Consider the following 20,515-nt stretch of genomic DNA (forward strand, 5'->3'; position numbering starts at 1 on the left):
AAGCTTTTTGAGCATTGTAATGCTGCATATTTTCCTGCTTCGGACCCCAGGCCTAATATGTGTAGAGAGCACCACCGGACTAGCAGCAGAGAGCACCATCAGACTAGCAGCAGCAGAGAGCACTACCGGACTAGCAGCAGCAGAGAGCACCACCAGACTAGCAGCAGCAGAGAGCACCACCAGACTAGCAGCAGCAGAGAGCACTACCGGACTAGCAGCAGCAGAGAGCACCACCAGACTAGCAGCAGCAGAGAGCACCACCAGACTAGCAGCAGCAGAGAGCACCACCAGACTAGCAGCAGCAGAGAGCACCACCAGACTAGCAGCAGCAGAGAGCACCACCAGACTAGCAGCAGCAGAGAGCACCACCAGACTAGCAGCAGCAGAGAGCACCACCAGACTAGTAGCAGCAGAGAGCACCACCAGACTAGCAGCAGCAGAGAGCACCACCAGACTAGCAGCAGCAGAGAGCACCACCAGACTAGCAGCAGAGAGCACCACCAGACTAGCAGCAGCAGAGAGCACCACCAGACTAGCAGCAGAGAGCACCACCAGACTAGCAGCAGCAGAGAGCACCACCAGACTAGCAGCAGCAGCAGAGAGCACCACCAAACTAGCAGCACAGAGCACCACCAGACTAGCAGCAGCAGCAGCAGAGAGCACCATCAGACTAGCAGCAGCAGCAGAGAGCACCACCAGACTAGCAGCAGCAGCAGAGAGCACCACCAGACTATCAGCAGCAGAGAGCACCACCAGACTAGCAGCAGCAGCAGAGAGCTAGCAGCAGCAGAGAGCACCACCAGACTAGCAGCAGAGAGCACCACCAGACTAGCAGCAGAGAGCACCACCAGACTAGCAGCAGAGAGCACCACCAGACTAGCAGCAGAGAGCACCACCAGACTAGCAGCAGAGAGCACCACCAGACTAGCAGCAGCAGCAGAGAGCACCACCAGACTAGCAGCAGCAGCAGAGAGCACCACCAAACTAGCAGCACAGAGCACCACCAGACTAGCAGCAGCAGCAGCAGAGAGCACCATCAGACTAGCAGCATCAGCAGAGAGCACCACCAGACTAGCAGCAGCAGCAGAGAGCACCACCAGACTAGCAGCAGCAGAGAGCACCACCAGACTAGCAGCAGCAGCAGAGAGCTAGCAGCAGCAGAGAGCACCACCAGACTAGCAGCAGAGAGCACCACCAGACTAGCAGCAGAGAGCACCACCAGACTAGCAGCAGAGAGCACCACCAGACTAGCAGCAGAGAGCACCACCAGACTAGCAGCAGCAGCAGAGAGCAACACCAGACTAGCAGCAGCAGCAGAGAGCACCACCAGACTAGCAGCAGAGAGCACCACCAGACTAGCAGCAGAGAGCACCACCAGACTAGCAGCAGAGAGCACCACCAGACTAGCAGCAGCAGAGAGCACCACCAGACTAGCAGCAGAGAGCACCATCAGACTAGCAGCAGCAGCAGAGAGCACCACCAGACTAGCAGCAGAGAGCACCATCAGACTAGCAGCAGAGAGCACCATCAGACTAGCAGCAGCAGCAGCGTGGAGAAGAGGTTTCTCTGAATTGGCAACCAAAGAGTTAAAGTCTGTTCTATAAACTCTCCCGTGCTTCAAGAATCGCCTGGAAGCTACTTGTGCAGGCTTTAAATACTGATTTGACAGATCACATTTTACACACAACCTGCCACTGAGAAAATAGCCCACCACTACCACCACCACCACCGCTACTACTACTACTACTACTAGCCCCAGCAGCTCCTGGTGTGTTCAAACACACACAGGGACACGATGGGAACTCTGAGAGTGTTATTCCTCTTGTCCTTTATATCGTCACCGTGGGTGCTCTGCTCCACTGGGAAACACTTTCACCAGGACTCAGCACTCAGACTGGAACAACAGGATGTACTGCTGAATAGAGAAGCTAATCTGGAGGCAAAGAGGTCTAAGGTAGGCTATAAACTGACCTGATCACATTGTATTTTCTAGTATTGATTAATGACTAACTACAGTAAGTCAATAGTAAATAGGTTAATGATAAGTTATAATTCTTATACACTCAAATATACCTGCTCGTAGTTTGATTAAATTAAGTAATTTCAAACATCTTGCATGGTTATAGCTGGGATTTATTTAATAAAATGATTCTTTAATAAGATGTCATTCTTATTTTTCTTATGATACAATTTAAGTGATAAATGTTATATTCAATGTATCTTTAAATCGGTGTAACTAGAGGCAAACAAACCAAATTTCCTTTAACATTTGTGATTTATACTTTGAATACTATTAATCCACTTCCTCTTTGAACATCCAGGTTCTTCTTCTTTTTTTATGCAAACATTGTTTTATTTATTTCACTTGTAAACAACTGATCGACACCAAGACTTGAGTACATTACATGAGTTTGTCAGTGGCATTTCATTGTTCCACCTTTTTTAATTTATATTCTTACAGCGGAATTCATTTTGAATCCCAGCTATACCTTTTCTTCCCCTTATTTGAGAAATCAAACCATTGTCCCATTTCATTGGAAGCATTCTCATTGGGAAGGAGCCAGCGCGTTGGCCCAGTCTAATTCCTCTCTCTCTCCCCCCAGTCTAACAGCTGGGCTGTCGGTCTGCCCAGAGCTCCAGACACAGTGAGTCCAGACACAGTGATTATGATTAGTCAGCACAGAAAGGGGCAGGGCTACCGCTTACAGGAGGCTCCACTGCTCTAGTACAATGGAGGTTCCAGTCTGAAGAACTCACATCCAAACGGCAGCCCCGGTCTGGCTGCCAAAGGGGCCCCACTCCTCCTGTTGCCAAGGGGCCCCACTCCTCCTGTTGCCAAGGGGCCCCGCTGCTCTTGTTGCCAAGGGGTCGAAGCTTAGGGCTCACCCAGAAAACAGTTAACGTTCCTGGAATGTTCCTACAACTTCAAATGAAATACCTTATTTTGATCCCCATTAGCGACCGCTGGTCTTAATGGGGTCTGACGAATAATGAAAAAACACAGACAAAATACTGGACCATTTACATTTAAAAACATGAACAGGTAGTGTGTGTACATCTATCAGTTCCACATGCATGTCAGTACACACACACAACCAGTAGGTCACGTGCCAGTACACACACACAACCAGTAGGTCACGTGTCAGTACACACACACAACCAGTAGCTCACGTGTCAGTACACACACACAACCAGTAGGTCACGTGTCAGTACACACACACAACCAGTAGGTCACGTGTCAGTACACACACACAACCAGTAGGTCACGTGTCAGTACACACACACAACCAGTAGGTCACGTGTCAGTACACACACACAACCAGTAGGTCACATGTCAGTACACACACACAACCAGTAGGTCACGTGTCAGTACACACACACAACCAGTAGGTCACGTGTCAGTACACACACACAACCAGTAGGTCACATGTCAGTACACACACACAACCAGTAGGTCACGTGTCAGTACACACACACAACCAGTAGGTCACATGTCAGTACACACACACAACCAGTAGGTCACGTGTCAGTACACACACACAACCAGTAGGTCACATGTCAGTACACACACACAACCAGTAGGTCACGTGTCAGTACACACACACAACCAGTAGGTCACGTGTCAGTACACACACAACCAGTAGGTCACGTGTCAGTACACACACACAACCAGTAGGTCACGTGTCAGTACACACACACAACCAGTAGGTCACGTGTCAGTACACACACACAACCAGTAGGTCACGTGTCAGTACACACACACAACCAGTAGGTCACATGTCAGTACACACACACAACCAGTAGGTCACGTGTCAGTACACACACACAACCAGTAGGTCACGTGTCAGTACACACACACAACCAGTAGGTCACGTGTCAGTACACACACACAACCAGTAGGTCACATGTCAGTACACACACACAACCAGTAGGTCACGTGTCAGTACACACACACAACCAGTAGGTCACATGTCAGTACACAAACACAACCAGTAGGTCACATGTCAGTACACACAACCAGTAGGTCACATGCCAGTACACACACACAACCAGTAGGTCACATGTCAGTACATAAACACAACCAGTAGGTCACATGTCAGTACATAAACACAACCAGTAGGTCACATGTCAGTACACACAACCAGTAGGTCACATGGGGGAGAGGCATTGTGCCGTGAGGTGTTGCTTTATTTGTTGTTTTGAAACCAGACTTGCTGTTCACTTGCGCTATATAAACAAATCGACAGGTAGCCTAGTAGTTAGAGCGTTGGGCCAGTAACCGAAAGGTTGCTGGATCCCCAAGGTGACAAGGTAAAAATCAGTCGGTCTGCCCCTGAATGTTGTAAAGAAGAATTTGTTCTTAACTGACTTGCCTAGTTAAATAAAAAGGTTAAATAAAAACGAAAAATATAATTATGGAGGGGAGTTCCATGCACTCATGGCTCTGCAAAATACTGTACACTTCCTTCTCGACCTGGAGACAGTGAAAAGACCCTCGGTCTAAAGACAGTGAAAAGACCCCTGGTCTAAAGACAGTGAGAAGACCCCCGGTCTAAAGACAGTGAGAAGACCCCTGGTCTAAAGACAGTGAGAAGCCCCCTGGTCTAAAGCCAGTGAGAAGACCCCCGGTCTAAAGACAGTGAGAAGACCCCTGGTCTAAAGACAGTGAGAAGACCCCCGGTCTAAAGACAGTGAGAAGACCCCCGGTCTAAAGACAGTGAGAAGACCCCTGGTCTAAAGACAGTGAGAAGACCCCTGGTCTAAAGCCAGTGAGAAGACCCCCGGTCTAAAGACAGTGAGAAGACCCCCGGTCTAAAGACAGTGAGAAGACCCCCGGTCTAAAGACAGTGAGAAGACCCCTGGTCTAAAGACAGTGAGAAGACCCCTGGTCTAAAGCCAGTGAGAAGACCCCCGGTCTAAAGACAGTGAAAAGACCCCTGGTCTAAAGACAGTGAGAAGACCCCCGGTCTAAAGACAGTGAGAAGACCCCCGGTCTAAAAGCATGCTGAACGTCTGTTAATTTGTTTAGAGGCAAATAGCTTTGTATTTGGTCAAACACCATTTTTTTTCAACAGTTTGCTAAGAGCTGGCAGCAAGCTGATAGGTCGGCTGTTAGAACCAATAAAGGCTGCTTTACCACTCTTGGGTAGTGGAATGGCTTTGGCTTCCCTCCAGGCCCGAGGACAAAGACTTTCCTCTCGGCTCAGATTAAAGATATGACAGATAGGAGTGGCTATAGAGTCAGCCACCATCCTCAGTAGCTTTCCATCTAAGTTGTCAATGCCAGGAGATTTGTCATTATTGATCGATAACAATCATTTTTCCACCGCTCCCACAGTGTTTGTTCTTGGCATTTCCTCTACCAACGAAGTAATCATAAAGACAATTGGCAACATCAAATGGTTTTGTGATGAATAAGCCATCTGATTGGATGAAAGATGGAGGTGAATTTGTCTTTCTGCCCATAATTTCATTTAAAGTACTTACTTTTTTTTTTTTTATTCCATTATTCTTTATATCATTGATCTTAGCTTCATAATACAGTTTCTTATTCTTTTGTTGAGTTTAGTCACATCATTTCTCAATTTGCAGTCAGCCAGTCAGATGTGCAGCCAGATTTATTAGCCACTCATTTTGCTCCATCTCTTTCAGCCATACAGTTTTTCAATTCCTCATCGATCCCATGGAGCCTTAACAGTTCCAACAGTCCGTTTTTCAATTCCTCATCAATCCAATTTGTTCCTGTAGTGTTTTGTAAACACCCTGGTAGGTTGATTAATAACCTGAACCAGATTACAGACACTGGTCACAGTGAGACGCTTCCTATTGATCCGGCAGCTTGATGGAAACCAGTCAATATTCAGGTCCCCAAGAAAGTAGACCTCTCTGTTTACATCACATGCACTATCAAGCATTTCACACATATTATTTAGATACAGACTGTTAGTACTTGGTGGCCTATAGCAACACCCCAAAAGAAAAGGCTGTAGATGTGCCAGGTGAACCTGCTACCACAACACTTCAATAACACTTGACATAATATCTCCTCTAAGCATCACAGGGATATGGCTCTGAATATATACAGCAACACCTCCCCCATAAGCATTCCTGTCTCTTCTGTATATGTTATATCCTTGTATTGCTACTGCTGTATCAACGGAATTATCTAAGTGAGTCTCAGAAATGGCTAATATATGAATGTTATCTGATGTTAGCAAGTTATTGATTTCGTGAACCTTGTTTCTTTAAGGCTTCATATATTAATATGGGCTATTTTCAGCCCTTTCCTGTGTAGCTTATTAAATATCAAAGATAATATGGACATAATATGGAAAAGAGCAAACAAAGCAAGAGGGGAAAAAACAGACATTATTCAGCAGTCCCATTAATCAGTTGGTGTGTGTGCTGCGAGGGTGGGAACAAATGGGAACGTTCCAATAGAGGACAACGGAGGTTCCAGTCTAGATAACTCCTATCTGCCACCAAGAGGCCAAACATGTTGCATTGAATGAACCGCGTCAATCGGAGTGAACCGCGTTAATCGGAGTGAACCGCGTTAATCGGAGTGAACCGCGTTAATCGGAGTGAACCGCGTCAATCAGAGTGAACCGCGTCAATCAGAGTGAACCGCGTCAATCGGAATGAACCGTGTCAATCGGAGTGAACCGTGTCAATCGGAGTGAACCGTGTCAATCGGAGTGAACCGCGTCAATCGGAGTGAACCGCGTCAATCAGAGTGAACCGCGTCAATCGGAGTGAACCGCGTCAATCGGAGTGAACCGGGGCAATCGGAGTGAACCGTGTCAATCGGAATGAACCGTGTCAATCGGAGTGAACCGGGGCAATCATGGTGAACCGCGTCAATCGGAGTGAACCGTGTCAATCGGAATGAACCGTGTCAATCGGAGTGAACCGTGTCAATCGGAGTGAACCGTGTCAATCGGAATGAACCGTGTCAATCGGAGTGAACCGGGGCAATCATGGTGAACCGTGTTAATCGGAGTGAACCGTGTCAATCGGAGTGAACCGTGTCAATCGGAGTGAACCGTGTCAATCGGAGTGAACCGTGTCAATCGGCGTGAACCGTGTCAATCGGAGTGAACCGGGGCAATCGGAGTGAACCGTGTCAATCGGAGTGAACCGTGTCAATCGGAGTGAACCGTGTCAAATCGGAGTGAACCGTGTCAATCAGAGTGAACCGTGTCAATCAGAGTGAACCGCGTCAATCTTGCCAACCTGACATATTTTTGCCAAAAGAGGATCACGATGGAAATAAGCCTTTGGGTATTATTTTGGTTTTTAGCCTCAATCATTTGTAAATGTATGTAATGTTGTCTCCAACTGGAGAAGTCTATTACTTATAATCCTTAAATACATTAAAAACATTCCTACAACGTTAGGTAACGTTCCAACACAGTCCCAATGGAGCAGAACTGGCGTTCCAGTGAACTCCAATACAAACAGCTCCCCCAGTCTGTCTGCCAGGGGTATCCTTCTCATCCTGCCAGGGGCCATCCTTCTCATCCTGCCAGGGGCCATCCTTCTCATCCTACCAAGGGACCATCCTTCTCATCCTACCAAGGGGCCATCCTAACTCCTCCTGCCAAGGGGCCATCCTAACTCCTCCTGCCAAGGGGCCATCCTTCTCCTCCTGCCAAGGGACCATCCTAACTCCTCCTGCCAAGGGGCCATCCTAACTCCTCCTGCCAAGGGACCATCCTAACTCCTCCTGCCAAGGGGCCATCCTTCTCCTCCTGCCAAGGGGCCATCCTAACTCCTCCTGCCAAGGGGCCATCCTAACTCCTCCTGCCAAGGGACCATCCTTCTCATCCTACCAAGGGACCATCCTTCTCCTCCTACCAAGGGACCATCCTAACTCCTCCTGCCAAGGGGCCATCCTAACTCCTCCTGCCAAGGGACCATCCTAACTCCTCCTGCCAAGGGACCATCCTAACTCCTCCTGCCAAGGGGCCATCCTTCTCCTCCTGCCAAGGGACCATCCTAACTCCTCCTGCCAAGGGGCCATCCTTCTCCTCCTGCCAAGGGGCCATCCTAACTCCTCCTGCCAAGGGACCATCCTAACTCCTCCTGCCAAGGGACCATCCTAACTCCTCCTGCCAAGGGGCCATCCTTCTCCTCCTGCCAAGGGACCAAAAGCTCAGGTCTTGAATGTTCTGTGAACATTATGTAAGCTTACATTCCAAGGCTCCAACAGAACAGAATAGAGCTGAGGTTGAATCCAGTCTGAAGAGCTCCCATCCAAACAGCAGCCCTGGTTCTGAAGCCAATGGGCTAAAGCTCAGGGACCACCAAGCAAACGCAACATTCTTTGAATATTCCTATAATGGTTAAGCATAAGCAGAGCGGAGGTCGGTTCCAGTCTGAAGAACTCCTATTCCCAAAACAGCAGACCTGCTACAGACCTGCTACAGACCTGCTACAGACCTGCTACAGACCTGCTACAGACCTGCTACAGACCTGCTACAGACCTGCTACAGACCTGCTACAGACCTGCTACAGACCTGCTACAGACCTGCTACAGACCTGCTACAGACCTGCTACAGACCTGCCAAGGGGTCAGGGCTCAGAGCCTGGAGAAGTGGGGGGAGTAATTATTTGAGTAGGCAGTTGAACACCTGGAAAGGCCTGACTGCTACACTCTGCTGGGCTCCACACCGGTTGACAACCAGTGGCTACATAGTTCAAGGTTCAACAGATCTCAAGGACATGGGGGAAGGAGTCCTTATTTTACGAGGCAGCGGCCAGACACCTGAAGAGCAGGGTTCAAAATACGCAACTTCTCTTTCGGGTGCCTGACATGGAAATATTTTATATTTAAAATTCTCACAAGGGTAATAACCATAATAACCAACAAAAGTTGCCCATGTCTTTGCAATTGATACGAACAAGCAACGTATAAAAATATGCTTCTAATTAAAAACCCGAGATGACTACATCTGAAGGTCAACGAGTAAAGCTATTATAGGCCTATTCTTAACATATTTCATGATGTGTAGCCTAACATGTGCGCAATGATGGGCCAAATCGGGGATATATTGGGTAAGCATTTGAATAAACGACGCACTTAGTGGTCGTTCTCTCTCCGTGGTGTTCTGGAAAACCGCACGTTACATCTTCGGGCCGTTGTAAGGAAAGATGCATCGTTTAAACACTTGTAAGCCTAAACTCTGTCGCTATCGGAAACCAGGCCCTGAATCCCTGATCCCTGTGTGCGTTACTCTACAGCGTTACTCTACAGTGTTAATCCTAACAGTGTTACTCTACAGTGTTAATCCTAACAGTGTTACTCTACAGTGTTACTCTACAGTGTTACTCTACAGTGTTACCCCAAACAGTGTTACTCTACAGCGTTACTCTACAGCGTTACTCTACAGTGTTAATCCTAACAGTGTGACTCTACAGTGTGACTCTACAGTGTTAATCCTAACAGTGTTACTCTACAGTGTTACTCTACAGTGTTAATCCTAACAGTGTTACTCTACAGTGTTACTCTACAGTGTTACCCCAAACAGTAATACTCTACAGTGTTAATCTACAGTGTCACACTACAGTGTTACTCTACAGTGTTAAATCCTAACAGTGCTACTCTACAGTGTGACTCTACAGTGTTAATCCTAACAGTGTCACTCTACAGTGTTAACCCTAACAGTGTTACTCTACAGTGTTACTCTACAGTGTTAATCCTAACAGTGTTACTCTACAGTGTTACTCTACAGTGTTACCCCAAACAGTAATACTCTACAGTGTTACTCTACAGTGTTACTCTACAGTGTTAATCTACAGTGTCACACTACAGTGTTACTCTACAGTGTTAAATCCTAACAGTGCTACTCTACAGTGTCACTCTACAGTGTTAACCCTAACAGTGTGACTCTACAGTGTGACTCAACAGTATTAATCCTAAATGTTACTCTACAGTGTTAATCCTAACAGTGTGACTCTACAGTGTTACTCTACAGTGTGACTCTACAGTGTTAATCCTAACAGTGTCACTCTACAGTGTTAACCCTAACAGTGTGACTCTACAGTGTGACTCAACAGTATTAATCCTAAACAGTGTTACTCTACAGAGTGACTCTACAGTGTTAACCCTAACAGTGTTACTCTACAGTGTTAACCCTAACAGTGTGACTCTACAGTGTTACTCTACAGTGTTAATCCTAACAGTGTGACTCTACAGTGTGACTCAACAGTATTAATCCTAAATGTTACTCTACAGTGTTAATCCTAACAATGTGACTCTACAGTGTTAATCCTAACAGTGTGACTCTATCCTCCACTAGAGAGAGGCAGCAGCGTTGTGGCTGGGAGAGGACTATGACTCCAGCATGGTCTTCCTGGCTGCTGATGAACCAGACAACGCCCCAGCTGAGGGGGGTGACGCCTCGGGTAAGACAACAGTTCTACCTGCCTCTTCTTCCCGGTCTCTCACTGCCTCCCTCCCTGACTCCTCTCCTCCCTCCCCGACTCTCACTGCCTCCTCTCCTACCCTCCCTCCTTACCTCTTCCTGCCTCCTCTCCAACCCTCCTTCCCTCTCTCCCTGCCTCCTCTCCTACCCTCCTTCCCTCTCTCCCTGCCTCCTCTCCTACCCTCCTTCCCCTCCTACCCTCCCTGCCTCCTCTCCTATCCTCCTTCCCTGCCTCCTCTCCTACCCTCCTTCCCTCCTCTCCTACCCTCCTTCCCTGCCTCCTCTCCTACCCTCCTTCCCTCCTCTCCTACCCTCCTTCCCTGCCTCCTCTCCTACCCTCCTTGCCCCTTCCCTGCCTCCTCTCCTACCTCTCACTGCCTCCTCTCCTACCTCTCACTGCCTCCTCTCCTACCTCTCACTGCCTCCTCTCCTACCTCTCACTGCCTCCTTTCCTACCCTCCTTCCCTCCCTCCCTGCCTCCTCTCCAGTGTCCTAGTATATTTAACCCAGGTCTGCTCAGGACCATGTTGTCTACTCTATACAGCAGGCAGCAGCTGAGCTTTTTAAAAGCATTAGTTAGAGGAGAGAAACCTCCCTACTTGGCTATATCCTCCATTATAGTAACAAAGGCGCCTATGATATCTGGGCTACCAGGACTTGGCTTCTAGAGCCATGATATTTGGGCTACCAGGACTTGGCTTCTAGAGCCATGATATTTGGGCTACCAGGACTTGGCTTCTAGAGCCATGATATTTGGGCTACCAGGACTTGGCTTCTAGAGCCATGATATTTGGGCTACCAGGACTTGGCTTCTAGAGCCATGATATTTGGGCTACCAGGACTTGGCTTCTAGAGCCATGATATCTGGGCTACCAAGACTTGGCTTCTAAAGCCATGATATCTGGGCTACCAAGACTTGGCTTCTAGAGACATGATATCTGGGCATTGACCACGTTGTTAAACTAACACACCCTACATGTGGACAGTTTAGACAACCATTGCCAGTGCTATTTTAAATGAATAAATAATTTCAGAAGTATTCTATAAAAAGAGAGAATGATAATATGGTGCCTCGAGACATCTAAATCAAAATCAAATAAACAATTAAATGAACTCTGTGTCTCCAGAGCTGCCCACATGCCTGCTGTGTGTGTGTCTGACCGGCTCTGTGTACTGTGAGGAAGTTGTTCCTGAGATGACTGCTGTGCCCACCCTGCCCAAGGAGACTGCCTACCTCTACGCCCGCTACAACAAGATCAAGAAGATCACCAATAAAGACTTTGCAGATATCGGTAGGGGGGGGGGGGGGGTTCTCCAGATATGATTCCTAGTTGTAGAATTTCCTGCCTGCTCATTACCTTGAGAATCCAGATACCACTTCAACTGGGATTTATAGAAACCTGGGATCTTTGGGAAAATGTACAGTACTTTGCTAGGTGATTCTGGCTTTCAGGTTTCCTTTGGCTTGCTGTCTTCTCAAACATTTTTCACACCGTCTCCCTAATACACTAGCTGGAAGACAACCGTGTTGAGGAAAATTCATTCAGGAAATTAAGATGTAAAGATAAAAGATGGACATTTTCGGAGGGTCTGTAGACATATGGTGGATATATAAATGCCCCCTTTAGTTGGATATATTAGTGGATATTATGCGGGCCCCTCCAGACCCCCCTCCAGACCCCCCTCCAGGCCCCCCTCCAGGCCCCCTCCAGACCCCCCTCCAGGCCCCCCTCCAGACCCCCCTCCAGGCCCCCCTCCAGACCCGCCCCTCCAGGCACCCCTCCAGACCCCCCTCCAGGCCCCCCTCCAGACCCCCCTCCAGGCCCCCCTCCAGGCTCCCCTCCAGACCCCCCTCCAGGCTCCCCTCCAGACCCCCCTCCAGGCCCCCCTCCAGGCTCCCCTCCAGACCCCCCTCCAGGCCCGCCTCCAGACCCCCCTCCAAGCTTCCTCCAGGCCCGGCCCTCCAGGCCCCCCTCCAGGCCCGCCCCTCCAGGCTCCCCTCCAGACCCCCCTCCAAGCTTCCTCCAGGCCCGGCCCTCCAGGCCATAAACTGCAGTATTGTTGTTTTCTGTAATACAACACTAAGCTATAGGCCGAGCTCTCATAGATCAAGTGAGTTACGCACTATTTAGATTTGTTCTGCCCACATGTACACGCCAGACACATGGAGGATTTGATCGTCTTCCTTCTGACAGTTAGGCCTTTTAAACTTCTGCATTGGAGGGCCCCTCCAGGCACCCCTCCAGGCCCGGCCCTCCAGGCCCCCCTCCAGGCTCCCCTCCAGGCACGGCCCGGCCCGGCCCTCTACTGATATAAGTAAAAACACAGCTAGATTTAAAAGCTGACGAGATTTAACGAGATTGAATTTTTTTGGCAAACTCTTGCAGGTCTCCATCTTGTCTTGACATTTAGAATGCAGAAGTTTAAAAGGCCTAACTGTCAGAAGGAAGACGATCAAATCCTCCATGTGTCTGGCGTGTACATGTGGGCAGAACAAATCTAAATATTGCGTAACTCACTGCGTGACTCTGAAGAGAATCGACCTGAAGTGGGTTTATTCTAAATGTAGATTGAGTAAAAATCAGATCTAACTTACATTATAATTCTAGTTTTTTTTGGGGGGGGGATGTTTCTTCCTCAGTGACTCTGAAGAGAATCGACCTAACGGGGAACCTGATCTCGGAGATTGAGGAAGGAGCGTTCTCTAAGCTGACCCTGCTGGAGGAACTCAATTTGGCTGAGAACCAACTTGTCAAGCTGCCCATGCTGCCCGGCAAACTCACCACCTTCAACGCCAACCACAACCGGCTCAAAACCAAAGGGGTCAAGGCCAACGCCTTCAAGGTACAATGAAAGGACATGAAATACAAATAGGTTCCTGGCTGCTTTAATTGAATGCATTTATTTCACCCAGATAAGGTCTTCGTCAGGCTTGACATTGTTCAAAACATTGCGTGATAATGTCTATGTACCTTAGGTGCTTGACTGAGGCACATTCGGTGGCTGATTTGAGCTTTGCCTGGACAAACCCCCCCCTGACCCCTTGGATTTCTTCACCTGTTTTTTGCATTACAGGTTGGGATTCAAATTCTGCAAATTATATATATATATATACAGTATATATATATATATACATACATACATATATACATACAGTATATATATATATATATATATATATATACACACAGTATATATATACATATATATATATATATATACAGTATATATATATATACACATATATATATATATACAGTACATATATATATATATATATATATACATACACAGTATATATATATATATTTTTAATATATATATATAATTTATACAGTATATATAAAAAAAATTATATATATAATTTATACAGTATATATATATATATATTATTTTTTTTCTTCATATATATATATATAATTTATACAGTATATATATATTTTTATATATATATATATATATGTATATATTTTTTTATATATATACTGTATAAATTATATATATACTGTATAAATTATATATATATATATAATTTATACAGTATATATATTTTTTTATATATATATATATATTTTTTTTATATATATATAATTTATACAGTATATATATATACATTTTTTTTTTCATATATATCATTTATACAGTATATATATTTTTTTAAATATTTTTTTTATATTATATATATATATATATATATATATTATATATATAATATTAAACATTTTATAACAAAAACATATAGTGGCTACATATGTACTCAGCTCCATGAGTCAATGACGTTGACTGCAGCTGTGAGTCTTCTTGGGTTAGTCTGGATTGTGACATATTTGACCATTATTCTTTTCACAATTCTTCCAAGCTCTTTCAAGATGTTGGGGGATCATGGCTAGACGGTCTTGCCATAGATTTTCAAGCCGATTTAAGTCCAAACAAACTTGGCCAATCGGGAACATTCAATGTCTTCTTGGTAAGCAACTCCAGGGTAGATTTGGCCTAGTTGTTGGTTATTGTACACCTGAAAGTTGAATTCCTCTCACAGACGCTGGTGTAAAGAAGACTGAAACAGGTTTTCCTATAGGATTTTGGCTGTACTTAGCCCAATCTCATTTATTTTTATCCTGAAAAACTCCCTAGTCCTTGCCGATGTCAAGCATACCCATCCCATGATGCAGCCACCACCTGAAATTAAACAGGCAGTTAGTTACTCAGTGATGTGAAGGCTTTGCTTTTAGGGAAAAAAAACGGTATTCCTTTGCTGTGTTTTTTTTCCAGTATTACTTTAGTGCCTTGTTGCATATTTTGGAATATTTCTTTCTGTGTATTTGTATCATTATTAAGTCCTTATTGTGGAGTCACTACAATGTTGTTGATCCATCCTCGGTTCTCCCATCACAGCCATTGAACTGCAGCGGTTTTAAAATCCTCAAATGGTCTCCCCATCTACCAATCACTACCCTTCTTTATGAGGCTTTCGAAAAGCTTCCTGGTCTTTGTAGTTGAATCTGTGCTTGAAATGCACTACTTGACTGAGGGACCTTATAGATGTTGTATGTATGGTGGACAGAGGAAGGCCTAGTCATTCAAAAAAAATCTAGTCAAACCCCTACTATTTCACACAGTGACTTCATGTAATTTATTATGATGTGATTTGTTAAGTCACATTTTTCTCCTGAACTAATTTAGGATTGTTTGGGGGAAAAAAAAGGGTCTGAATACTTACTATTATTTAGTTATCAGTTTGTTATTTATTTTAGAGAAGAAAAAAAATCCACATCCACTTCTCCCACTTTGACCTTACAGAATATTTAGATTGTTACAATTAAATCCATTTTAATCCCACTTTGACCTTACAGAATATTTAGATCGTTACAATTAAATCCATTTTAATCCCACTTTGACCTTACAGAATATTTAGATCGTTACAATTAAATCCATTTTAATCCCACTTTGACCTTACAGAATATTTAGATCGTTACAATTAAATCCATTTTAATCCCACTTTGACCTTACAGAATATTTAGATCGTTACAATTAAATCCATTTTAATCCCACTTTGACCTTACAGAATATTTAGATCGTTACAATTAAATCCATTTTAATTCCACTTTGACCTTACAGAATATTTCGATCGTTACAATTAAATCCATTTTAATCCCACTTTGACCTTACAGAATATTTAGATTGTTACAATTAAATCCATTTTAATCCCACTTTGACCTTACAGAATATTTAGATCGTTACAATTAAATCCATTTTAATCCCACTTTGACCTTACAGAATATTTAGATCGTTACAATTAAATCCATTTTAATCCCACTTTGACTTTACAGAATATTTAGATCGTTACAATTAAATCCATTTTAATCCCACTTTGTAACACAATAACGTGACGAAATCCACGAATACTTTTGCAAGGCACTGTATGCTGTTTATTTTGGTCTCGTTGTTTCCACCATACAGAAACTGGAGAAGCTGATCAACCTGTTTCTGGGAGACAATGCGCTGGAGGCTGTACCAGTGATCCCGGAGAGCGTCCGCATTGTCCACCTGCAGGTCGGTAACACGCAGTGATGACGGTCTTGACTTCTGCTTAGAGGCTACGAAATTGGGGGGAGTCCCTCTCTACTTACGTCCTCGTGATTTCGACGGGAATCCTCTGAAATGGGATTTCTGATAAACATGAGAACTTTGGGAAAGTTCCCAGAATTGTGTGACTTGAATCCCGACCGCGACTCTAATCCCGACAGCTTGACCCAAATAGTTTTGCTGGCATCATCGGAGGGTCATGAGAGTAATCATGATTCTAACTTTGGTCTTCCATCTTCTCTCTACCATACAGAACAACAACATCACGGATATCAGCTTCGAGACGTTCTGCAAGGGCAACAACACGTACTACATCAGACCCAACCTGATGGAGGTGAGGTTGGATGGGAACCCAGTGCTGCTGTCCAAGTACCCCAACAGCTTCACCTGCCTCAAGTCTCTTCCCGTTGGACAGTACCGCTAAAAAGACTAAAACTCCCTCGGAGGGGGAAAAAAAAGGTCTTCTGTTTTGACGTCATTGGGACTTCCTGGTTAAATAAAACGTTTTAATAGAAAGACATACAACTTCTACAGGGGCGTATTACAGTCAGATGAAATGTGAAGTTTGCGGATAGACAGCCATGTAATGAATAGATCCAACACGATTCCTTATTCTACTTGACAAAGACAAGACGAATCTACACCATTACATTCCATTTATGTTCTGAATGTTCTTCTGTAAAATGGTGCCTTTCTCGGTCTCTTTCAGAAGACTACTTGATATGTTAGTAATCTCACTTTAGCAAGCTAGGCCAACGTTGACTTTGAACGGATCGCCTATTTTCTGATTTATAAAAAGGTTATTTTACATTTGTATTTGTTCAAGTTGTGTTCCGAGACCAAATCAGTCGTCGGGAAGACTTTGTAAATACATATTTTCTTTGGCATAGTGTTTTGACTTCTTTAAAATGTTGAGTCAAGCTTTTGGCTTTCCTCCGAATTCTGTGAATTACTTTCATGTAAACTGGTTCCTAACTTAACAACTCAAGTAGAAGTTGATGAGAAAATATATATCTTTGAAATACGTACATATAGTGATGTGAAACTAATGTGCCTGTGCTCACAACATCGTAAGCTTTGATATTAAAAATGGTCAAACGAGAGGAGGTATTATTTTCTTAAGTCCTTTTCTTTCAATCATAATTTCTCATTTTAGGAATTATTACTTATGTGAATAAACAAATATGATGTAGACTTTTTATTTTATTTTTATTATATATTTTTTTTTAAGTGTGACTTCGGCTGAGTTTTTTACATATATTTTAATACAAATGAAATTAAACTCTGCTTTGACGTATCCATGCATGAAAAGTCAACGAAACAACAACAACAACAACAACAACAACAACAACAACAACAACAACAACAAACTATTAACAGCAAGAGAAGCAAAATATCTTTCAGGTTTCAGCCCCATGTGGAGAAACTGGGTTGATGTTATTCCTTCAGACCAGCCAACTTGGCATCGCGACCGCAACATCCTCCAAGTAGGAGAATGGTTTCCATATGGCAGTTTGGATTTCCAATCTTTCATTAGAGTCCTTTACCATCTTGATATAAAACATGCTTGCAGAGCTCTCTCTCTCTCTCACGCACACACACACACGCACGCACACGCACTTCAAAATCATTCATTATCTACCAGCCAATATGGGAACAATCGTAAATTACCTGCCAGCCTACCAGCCAGAAGTGAAGGCAAATGACTGGATCCTACTGTGTAGGATTAGGATCAGACTATTTCACGTGATATAATAGTTATGGGACACTGAGTGGACAAAACATTAAGAACGCCTGCTCTTTCCATGACAGACTGACCAGGTGAAAGATATGATCCCTTATTGGATGTCACTTGTTAAATCCACTCCAAAATCAGTGTAGATGAAGGGGAGGAGACATGGTTAAATCCACTCCAATCAGTGTAGATGAAGGGGAGGAGACCTGGTTAAAGAAGGCTTTTTAAGCCTTGAGACAACTGAGACATGGATTGTGTATGTGTGCCATTCAGAAGGTGAACAGACAAGACACCAACTTTAAGTGCCTTTGAAAGGTGTATGGTAGTAGGTGCCAGGCTACTGTCAAGGTTTGTGTCAAGAACTGCAACGTTGCTGTTTTTTTCCACGCTCAACAGTTTCCCGTGTGTATCAAGAATGGTCCACCACCTAAAGGACATCCCGCCAACTTGACACAACTGTGGGAAGCACTGGAGTCAACATGGGCCAGCATCCCTGTGGAACGCTTTGGACACCTTACAGAGTCCATCCCCCAGTGGGGTGGTTCAACTCAATATTAGGAAGGTGATTTAATATACATTCAGTGTATATACAAGTGATATAATGGGTATATTTGTATTCATTATGGATACCCAATTAGTTCCTGCCAAGGCAGCAGCTACTCTTCCTGGGGTTTATTATGGATCCCCATTAGTTCCTGCCAAGGCAGCAGCTACTCTTCCTGGGGTTTATTATGGATCCCCATTAGTTCCTGCCAAAGCAGCTACTCTTCCTGGGGTTTATTATGGATCCCCATTAGTTCCTGCCAAGGCAGCAGCTACTCTTCCTGGGGTTTATGATGGATCCCCATTAGTTCCTGCCAAGGCAGCAGCTACTCTTCCTGGGGTTTATTATGGATCCCCATTAGTTCCTGCCAAGACAGCAGCTACTCTTCCTGGGGTTTATTATGGATCCCCATTAGTCCCTGCCAAGGCAGCAGCTACTCTTCCTGGGGTTTAATATGGATCCCCATTAGTTCCTGCCAAGGCAGCAGCTACTCTTCCTGGGGTTGATTATGGATCCCCATTAGTTCCTGCCAAGGCAGCAGCTACTCTTCCTGGGGTTTATTATGTATCCCCATTAGTTCCTGCCAAGACAGCAGCTACTCTTCCTGGGGTTTAAAATGGATCCCCATTAGTTCCTGCCAAGACAGCAGCTACTCTTCCTGGGGTTTAAAATGGATCCCCATTAGTTCCTGCCAAGGCAGCAGCTACTCTTCCTGGGGTTTAATATGGATCCCCATTAGTTCTTGCCAAGGTAGAAGATACTCTTCCTGGTGTCCAGCAAAATTAAGGCAGTTCATACAAATGTTAAAAACATTACAATAAATTGCCAACACACTGTTTGCCCTCAGGCCCCTACTCTACTACTACCACATATCTACAGTACTAAATCCATGTGCATGTGTGTGTATAGTGTGTACTCCGGGGAATTCCTGATTCTAACTGGATTATATTTGAGAGGCTTCCATTCTAGAACACCCTCTGAGTTCTGTTAGACAGGTAACCTTTTATTTTGAGAGGCTTCCATTCTAGAACACCCTCTGTGTTCTGTTAGACAGGTAACTCACTCTACCCACATTATAGCAGGGGGGGGGTGTAAAGCCATAACACATTTTTCCAGCAACAGACTATGATCGATAATGTCAAAAGCCACACTGAAGTCTAACAAGACAGCCCCCACAATCGTTTTATCATCAATTTCTATCATCCAATCACCAGTCATTTGTGTATATCATCAGATATTAGTGCTTTTCTTATAGGACACCATTGTCTTTATACACTGAACAAAATGTTCCATACTCACAAAAACCTTCTTTCTCTGAAATGTTGCACACAATTTGTTTACATTCCTGTTAGTGAGCATTTCTCCCTTGCCAAAATAATCCAGCCACCTGAGGAGTATTTCTGTCTATAAGAAAGCCCTTTTGTGTGGAAAAAACTCATTCTGATTGGCTTGGCTTGGCTCCCCAGTGGGTGGGCCTATGCCCTCCCAGGCCCACCAATGGCTGCACTCCTGCCCAGTCATGTGAAATCTATAGGTTAGGGCCTAATAAACTAATAAACTGACCGATTTCCTCATATGAACTGTAACTCAGTAAAATAGTTGAAATTGTTTCATGTTGCGTTTATATTTTTGTTCGGTTTATAACAGATATGGTAACAGTTGGGTTATTTAGCAGTATGCATCTATATTGACGTATTGAACAGCCAGAGGGGAACAGAACCTGTTGATTGGATCATGTTCACAACTTCATCGATCACATTATTGATCACAGTAATAATCGCCACAGAGCCTGTTACTCTCATCAACAGATCATTGTCTGTCAAATCAAATTGTATTAGTCACATGTGCTGAATAGAACAGGTGTAGAGCTTACAGTGAAATGCTGACTGGCAACCAGGCTTTACAGGCAACCAGGCTTTACAGGCACCCAACCAGGCTTTATAGGCAACCAGGCTTTACAGGCACCCAACCAGGCTTTATAGGCAACCAGGCTTTACAGGCAACCAGGCTTTACTGGCAACCAGGCTTTACAGGCACCCAACCAGGCTTTACAGGCACCCAACCAGGCTTTATAGGCAACCAGGCTTTACAGGCAACCAGGCTTTACTGGCAACCAGGCTTTACAGGCACCCAACCAGGCTTTACAGGCACCCAACCAGGCTTTACAGGCACCCAACCAGGAATCCAACCAGGCATTACAGGCATCCAACCAGGCATCCA

General features: G+C 44.7%; 2 protein-coding genes across 3 annotated transcripts in view; one reads left to right on the forward strand and one right to left on the reverse strand.

Annotated features, from left to right (window-relative positions):
* Window positions 1–20,515, reverse strand: part of LOC139413939 (centromere protein P) — a 179,568-nt gene that overhangs the window by 124,019 nt on the left and 35,034 nt on the right. The gene's annotated exons all lie outside the window — the stretch shown is intronic.
* LOC139413927 (osteoglycin, paralog a) lies at window positions 1,591–17,208 on the forward strand. The gene is made up of 6 exons (XM_071161789.1): window positions 1,591–1,954; window positions 10,305–10,410; window positions 11,558–11,722; window positions 13,072–13,274; window positions 15,891–15,983; window positions 16,270–17,208. The coding sequence occupies exons 1-6, from the start codon at window positions 1,796–1,798 to the stop codon at window positions 16,438–16,440; spliced, it is 897 nt and encodes a 298-aa protein (XP_071017890.1). The 5' UTR covers window positions 1,591–1,795; the 3' UTR covers window positions 16,441–17,208.

Source organism: Oncorhynchus clarkii, chromosome 7, assembly GCF_045791955.1.
Source record: "Oncorhynchus clarkii lewisi isolate Uvic-CL-2024 chromosome 7, UVic_Ocla_1.0, whole genome shotgun sequence".
Classification (NCBI taxonomy): Eukaryota; Metazoa; Chordata; class Actinopteri; order Salmoniformes; family Salmonidae; genus Oncorhynchus; species Oncorhynchus clarkii.

Excerpts from the sequence above, each read along its gene's own strand:
- LOC139413927 (XM_071161789.1), top strand. The coding sequence starts at position 1,796 with ATGGGAACTCTGAGAGTGTTATTCCTCTTGTCCTTTATATCGTCACCG. Across the intron at positions 13,275-15,890 it reads TCAAGGCCAACGCCTTCAAG|AAACTGGAGAAGCTGATCAA; the intron begins GTACAATGAAAG and ends TCCACCATACAG. Across the intron at positions 15,984-16,269 it reads TCCGCATTGTCCACCTGCAG|AACAACAACATCACGGATAT; the intron begins GTCGGTAACACG and ends TCTACCATACAG.